This window comes from Phodopus roborovskii, unplaced genomic scaffold (genome assembly GCF_943737965.1).
Source record: "Phodopus roborovskii unplaced genomic scaffold, PHOROB, whole genome shotgun sequence".
NCBI lineage: Eukaryota > Metazoa > Chordata > Mammalia > Rodentia > Cricetidae > Phodopus > Phodopus roborovskii.
The window spans coordinates 138593-146284 of record NW_026126082.1 but is presented as its reverse complement, the minus strand read 5'-3'; the positions used below and the strand labels follow the sequence as shown (position 1 = coordinate 146284).

Below are 7692 nucleotides of genomic sequence, written 5' to 3'. Positions count from 1 at the left end.
GGTTTATTAATGGCAGTTTTCAAAAAAGAATGTTAAGTGTGACTATGTGGAGGTTATTTGTGACTTTAGGAGAAATGGTTTCAAGGCCGGTGTAGATAAGGTCAGAATGCAGTTTCCATGTACAGAAAATAAGGAAGCAGCTAGGTATAGTGTTGTATGCCTGTAATTTTAGCATTTAGGAGGTTGAGGCAAGAAGTCTAGATTGAGGCTGACAAGGGCTGGAACATGAGGTCCTATCATTTTCAAAAAAGGCTTTAAAAAAAGCAGAGGTAGAACATACCTACCTAAACAAGTACCTTCCGTTTCAATCACTTTGACTGTGATTGAAAATGCAGAATCTGAGAGGATACAAGTTTGTATGTTGGAACGCAATATTTTGTGTAAAGGTAAACCACATAGATCACTGTTCTTCCTGATGATGAACATTTTAAAAGTATGAACACTGACTGAAAAGTAACCTTCATGGTCACTAATATAATCTCATTCATGAAAATGAAACAGAGATTTGTGTTCATAGTTGGCCTAATATTCAAATCGTTTTATCCCCCCATCCCAGGTCTTCTTTATATTACTTTTCCTCCTTCCCTTTTTTCCAGAGACAAGTTCTTACACAAAGAACCCAACTGTTTGGGAATTATATAGCTCAGGCTGGCTCTAAACTTGTGGTAAGTCTCCTGCCTCAATCTCCTGATCTCTGGAATTACAGGCATGTTCCTTACACATGGCTCATCAGTCAGTCTTATTTCATAAAATGGAACCTTACTTCCTATTATTTAAACCTATAAATTTGTATTTTGCAATAATTATAGACTTATCAGAAATTGTAAAAATAGTTCAAAATCCCATGTACCCTTTACCCAGTTTGTCTTAGTTGTAAGATCTTTTACAACTTTAGAATTTCAAAACCAACATTATTGTAATGGTATAATACTGCTAAGTAGGCTACAGACTTTATTTGCTTCTATTAGATTTTCTATTAGATTTTACATACATTGATTTTTATGTATATAAATCTATAAAATACTAACACAGAAATACATTTATGTACTAAACACTAAATTTAAGATACAAAACTGTTTCATAAGCCTAAATGAACTCTTATGTCACACTGTAATAACATTACATATGCTATACAAAGCCTAGTCCCTGACTCATTAACCTGTTCTTCCTTTCCATTAATTCTGACATTTCAGCAATGCTCTAGAAATGCAACCACATAGTTAGTGACTTTTTTCCTTTACTATATGCCTCAAAGCTCATCTAAATTATATAGGTATTAGCAACATGATCCTTTGCACTACAGAGTAGTAGTCCACAGTAAGAATGGTTTATTTAGCCATTTATCCACTGCAGAACATTTAGGTTGTTTCTAATTTGCAGCTATCACAGATAAAGCTGCCAAGAAAAATTTTGTAGAAGTTTTTGTGCCAAGATAGTGTGATTGTAGGTCATGTTAACTGTATGCTTAATTTTATAAGAATATCCAAACTCTTCTACCCAGAAGCTATACTTTACATTCCTATCATTGTATGAGAAATCTATCTTGCATCCTCAACATACTCTCTCTTCAGCAATTCTGATAAGTATATACCATGCTACATTGTAGGTTTAATTTGCATTCCCCAATGACATAATTACTTCTATTTGCCTTCTTTAGTGACAATGTTTACATATATTTTCATTTTCTACTAGGATTGTTTATTTTTGAGTTTTGAGCATTATTATCTTTTCTATTGATCAGATATTATGACATAGTTTACAAGTTATTTCTTGCCTTTCCTATTCTTAATATTTTGCAGAACAAAAAGTTTTAATTTCGATGAAATCTAAATATCTACTCTTTTTTCTTTTAGATTGTTGTGGGTTTGAGTTTAAAATTAAATACCTGACTCCTGAAAACTTTTCTTGAATATTTTTTTTTCTAAGTTTTCTACCTTACGTTTAAATCCATGACACATTTTGAGGTACTTTTAGAATATATTTTGTTGGCTTATGGAAATTCAACTTGTTGAAATGACTGTCCTTTCTTCTTGATCAATTTGTACTTTTTCAAAATTAGTTAAGCATATTGTGTTGTTATTTCTGAATTTTCTTTCCTGATCCATTGATTTACAGATCTATTCTGCAAATATCATAGTATCTTGGTTACTGCAGCTTTATAGTAAGTCTTGAAGTTATATTATGTGGGCTCTCCAACTTCATATTTTTCAAAGTTGATTTAGTATTTTCATCTGCCCTAAAAAAAAATTAATGAAGAATAATTATAGTAGAAGAAAATTAGAGGAAATATAGCATTTATATTCCATTTGCCCTAAGAATATTTGTTTTTAACTATAAGTATGTTTCAGAATCAGGTAAGTAGATCATGTAGATTTCTTGGTTTTAGCTTGTACGATTTTAAAAAACAACAATCTAGGAGAAAATAAGGAGAAAAACCAAAACCCCCAGTTATCACTGTAGTGATATTATCTGTTTTCCTTCTTTTTACTCTTTTTCCAATTCCCACTTTAGTTTCCAGTATTCAACAGGCTCAGGCTCAACTTTTTTCTGAGGACACATATATAATTAGTAGCTACATATGAATGAATAATAAAATACAATCATCAAATTTTTTAAGTATGATTCTATTATAACATAAATCCTAAAAAAAGTAATGGTTATATTATAATTGAATTCTTATACAGGATCAGTAAGAATTTGCTTAGGCTCAAATAAACTAGAGCGCAGTTGTTTGTTTAAAAGAGCATCCCCACAGATACAAATTAGTTATCTCATAATATGTATTCAGAAACCAAGAAGGAAGTCCTGATACATGATTCTAAGTGAAAATAATCAACAGATATAGGTGCCAACGAGCCACCTGCATGTATTTCCATTAACCCTACAGTACTTAGGATTTACTTGCCTAGCAAAATCATCAAAGTATAAAATAGAAGGTGTTCTTCCTTTATATTATTATATAAGATGTATATATCTGAAAATAAAAACAAGACTTCAAATTCTAAAATGTTTATGCTGCTGGTGCACATCTTTAATCATACCATATAGGAAGAAGAGGTAAGTGGATTTCTGTGAGTTTTCAGACCAGCCACTGCTATATAATAAGACATTGTTTCAAAAAAATTATGCCAGGTATTTTCATTGAGAATAAATATTTAATGTCAAGCATGGTAGGTGACACATTCCCTTAATCCAAGAACTACAGAGGCAGAGGTCGGTGGATCTCAGGGTTTGAGGACAGCTTAGTAAGTATGCATAGGGAGTTCCCAGGGCAGCTAGGGAAACACATTAACACTTTGGCTCAACAAAACAGAATACCTTTAAAATTTAAAATAAACTCATCAGACATTTTATTCCTAGATATTCCTTGTTAATTTGCCTCCTATACTTCTTACAAAATAACTTTCACATTCTGCTTAAATCATCCTGAATGTTTTCTTTTACTGTAACTACAAGAAAGAGAATTCTATAAGCTCTGGGGAAATTTTAGGAAGACATCTTGTGCTTTTATATACATAAAACTGTTCATTGGGATATAAAAAGTGCTCCTGAATTATCTGCCTACATAGGAGTTGTATATAGTTTTGGGCCATATTCAGCACACAAACTAAAAAAAAATTACCACATTTTTTTCCTCTTGCTTTATTCTAGGGAAGACAGCTCCTCCATAAGCTCTTCCTTTTCTTGTTGCAACTCCTGCAAATGCTGCTGGTTTTGCTCCAATCTGTCCTCCAACCACTGTAGTAGAGGCCCACTGACTGCTGACATCTGACTGCATAAATTCTTGGTAAACACTTCAATATGAAGAGAAAAAAACAAACAACTATGAAAAGTTCACTGGCATGTTCCTACTATATTACCAACAGTATCTAAGTTCTGGGCACAGGAAAAAGTGCATGGAGGAAAAATTTCTAAAGTACAATAAGTAGGACTGGTAAGTGATTTTCAGTAGTGAACTAGGGGGAAAAGAACTGAGCAAAGCAGATACATTTTCTGAAGTCCTAGCCAAATAAAAATCTAACTATGCAAAAAATAAATACAAAGGAGAAAGAGGATTAGCTCTTCATTTCTTCAAGTGAAAGGACTAAGAACGCACATAAGGGTTCTTTTCTCCAGTAGGACTCTATTGTCTACTGTTTATTGTGGTACATGCCTATAAGTCTAGTACTTGAGAGGCAGAGGCAGGCAGATCTTTGTGAATTTGAGAACAGGGTGGTCTATTATATTGAGTATTTTTGCTCCTTAAATTTAACCCAGGAATTCTTCCAACTATTACTACAATAGGTTGGTGGTAATGCAATAAAACCAGGTCATGATGGCATAATGCTAAAATTTCTGGAAGTTATTGAGCATCCATGCTAAATAATACTAGGGAAACTGGGATTCCCCAAAAGGTAGTGTTTAAAGATATATCAGCAAGCCAGTGAGCTAGTTTATGAAAAAGCTTTTCCAGTTTTCCTTCTGTCTTATCAAAGCCACATTTATAGTATTTAAGGCTCTGTAGGGTTCCAAGGAAATGTAAGGAGCAAGATTAGTTAAATTTCTTGAGAAGGTAACTTCAAGATAAACTAAAATTGTTTCTAATAAAATGAGTATGTCAGAGATCACTTCATATATTCCAGAGGGTGAAAAATATCTTACCTGAGCCATTATGGATCTTGGTTACTGAGTCCAGATGTGTAAGGCTAATGGGGAAAGGTACTTTAGGTTAGCAAAAAAGCAGAAACAAAATGGTCAGTTGTTTAACAAAATCATAAGCTGCATCAAACCTTTGCCAACTGGATTAGATTTGAATTCCCACCATTGTTCATTTTAAATTTATTTGGAGTTTATGGTTTTATTTAATAATTCAAAGATGTAATTATGAAACTACTATCTTTTATTGAATGAAGCTCTTGATATACTAGTAGACAAGGCCCAGCACTACACAATGGGACCACTAGGATATTGTGGTTTATTTTCACAACCAGAAAAGGAAACATGTTTTGTTTTAAAGGATATTTAAAAATATATGAGGCAAGATAGTAATGTAAAGAGATCATTATAATATGGTGTGAGAAACATGATTTGAGGCTGGTCTGACATTCACTCCCACACTGGTAGAAAAAAAGGGAACTCAGGAGCTGAGCTGCTAAAAAGAGAAAAGGTCTTCACTGAAGTTAACAAGAAAAACACTATGAGTTGTTACCTGTGAATCCTTCTATATGCATCCTGTTCTTCCTGACACAGGATCTTTGGCAGCTCTACTGCTGACTCAAGGCATACTTTCCCTATAGTAATATGAGGTACAATATGGATTGGGATTTCAATTCTCTCATACCTGAAAAACAACCAATTTAGGTCACATTTTGTCCCTTAGTTAAAGTAAGTTCTTTACACTTTAACTGAGACTTTGGGATATGGAGCTTCAAAGATTACATATTACTATAATTTCTTAAGTCACTCAATTTGAAAGTAGACAGAGTTCAAATTAGGCTTTTCTGGAGAGCAAATTAGAAGTCTATTTGTACATTCATTATTCTCTAATACCTTGGAGAAATCAAATCCATTTTTGAAAATTTCACAGAAACCTTTAGGAATTCAAAATCAACATGGCCAGCTGCCCAAATAAAAGAAACAACTAATAATGCTGTTAGTCAATAAGTTGCCATGAAGCTGATAAACTGACTCCAATGCAGATACTCCAGTGACACTATCAGATTCATTTTGTAGATGGAATTATCACACAAATAACTAGCATCCCTCAATTTTTATTCTCTTCTATGAATAAAACTAGGTTAGATGTTTACACATACTTCCATTCCAGAATAGAACGGATGGTACAGACAGGCTTGCTCTAAATTCAGTCAAGCTACCTGTATTTATTTCTCACTCCCAATATGTATGACTAAATTCTACGTTAACAGTGGAGTCACCTGGTCTTCTCTTCTCCATCTGCATCTGGGTTCTACTTGGACTCAGTGTTTATGTATGGGTGTTTGCTCCTGCTTCCAACAGGTATTAGATGAGGGCTCCAAGGAAAAGTTAGTTGTTGATGTTACTATCCAGGATGGGCATTTATGGTAGCCTTTCCACAGAAGCTCAAATTGTTAGTTGGCGGCAGTCTTGTAGGTCTCTAGAGGTTTCTTTGGTTTCAATTTTATATTCAAACCAATATTGGCTCCCACTTTTATGTTCTCTCTCTCTCTCTCTCTCTCTCTCTCTCTCTCTCTCTCTCTCTCTCTCTCTCTCCTGTCTTCTATTCCTAACCAGGTTCAATCTTCCTGGTCGCATGGGTTTTCCTTTCCTTCCCCTCGTGTTCTCCTACTTCTCTCTCCATTCGCTGCCCCACACCCACTTCCCCTGTGCACTGGGGGACTTGTCCCTTCCCGGTTCTGTGAGGGACTTTATATGAATCTCTTAGAATACACCTTGTATCCTAGTTCCTCTGGTGGTGTGAATTATAGGCTGGTGATCCTTTGATCTAAGTCTAAAATCCATATATGAGTGAGTACATACTATGCTCCTCTTTTTGTGACTGGGTTACCTCCTTCAGGATGGTTTCTTCAAGTGCCATCCATCAGGCCCCCCTGAATATGGGTCTTAGCCAGAAGGACTGAGCAGACTAAGGGACCTCAGACAGTGAAACCAGGATGTATCCCTGGTGCACAAAAGGACCTTGTGAACACATCCCCCATGGAGGGATAACTGCCTTAACCTAGAGACAGGAGAAAAGCCCTAGTCCTTACTTCACATGACCTGTCAGATCTACATGACCCCAACTGGATGGCAGTCCCCTACATATGGAATTGGGGTGGGGGGATGGGAGGGGAGAGTCATTAGGGTGCATGTGAGAGGGCAGAGAGGGTAAAAGGGAGGGAGGGAGAGGAAACTGGGATTGACATGTAAAATAATAAATTAAATTAAAAAAATGCTTTGACTCCAAAATTTAAGTTCAAGGACAAGTTACTGGGGAAAAGGATTTCTATTTTTGTTTCCACAGAAAATGAAAAACGGTAGATTCCTTCCAGACTAATGTGGTTTGATCAAGCCAGACCGCCTGAAACAGAGTACCAGGTGATCCTACATTCAAAACAGCTGGACAAAGCAGCCTGACAGACTACAGCCAGGATTTCTGCATCTTCTTAGAATCCCCCAAGACAGCGCCCCTTACCAGCAGGAAGTAGTTTGGAAAGAACGACGCCCAAATTCCCAAATATTGTCTATAAATGTTTGTTTTCATTTAAATGGACTTGGTTATATAAACTAAAAAAAAAAAAAAAAAACAGTGGAGTCAGTGTAGGATCTAGTCTTGGAGCCCTCTACATTATGAAATCCATAGGTACATGATAGTAAAATAGAATAATATCTAGTTCTGTTTTTTCTTCATACCCACCAAAGTGACTTTGGATCCTATATCATCACTTAGATGAAATATACCTGACAGGAAATTATAACTATCCTTCATTTATCCATATTCACATAATCAGGGGAGAGCTAATGAAACAATATACAATAGTAGCGTTTGAGAAAATGCCACTTTTGGGAGTAAAACACAGTGGTTATTATTAATGATGGATCCAGAAACACTGAAGAAGTCAAGTCTGCTACTCTTAGTTCTCTTAACAAGTTTGCCAACTCAGTTTTCTGGGTGCATAAGCAGAAATGGTCCCAACACTATACCATATTTGGACATACATTTCCATAAATTCA

General features: G+C 35.2%; 1 protein-coding gene across 4 annotated transcripts in view; it reads right to left on the bottom strand.

The window, feature by feature from the left end:
* Nucleotides 1-1965: 1965 nt before the first annotated feature.
* The window catches only part of Brcc3 (BRCA1/BRCA2-containing complex subunit 3), a 36151-nt gene continuing 30424 nt past the window's right edge, over nt 1966-7692 (bottom strand). For 3 of the 4 annotated variants that reach the window (XM_051179407.1, XM_051179409.1, XM_051179410.1), the window contains 3 exons: nt 5189-5320; nt 4642-4685; nt 3603-3794 (listed from right to left, as the gene is read on the bottom strand). In XM_051179407.1, coding sequence (XP_051035364.1) covers nt 3643-3794; nt 4642-4685; nt 5189-5320 — 328 coding nt within the window. In that variant the 3' untranslated portion in view covers nt 3603-3642. Of the gene's footprint in view, nt 2237-3602; nt 3795-4641; nt 4686-5188; nt 5321-7692 lie in introns of those variants that run through there. The other variant, XM_051179408.1, reaches the window with a different exon arrangement.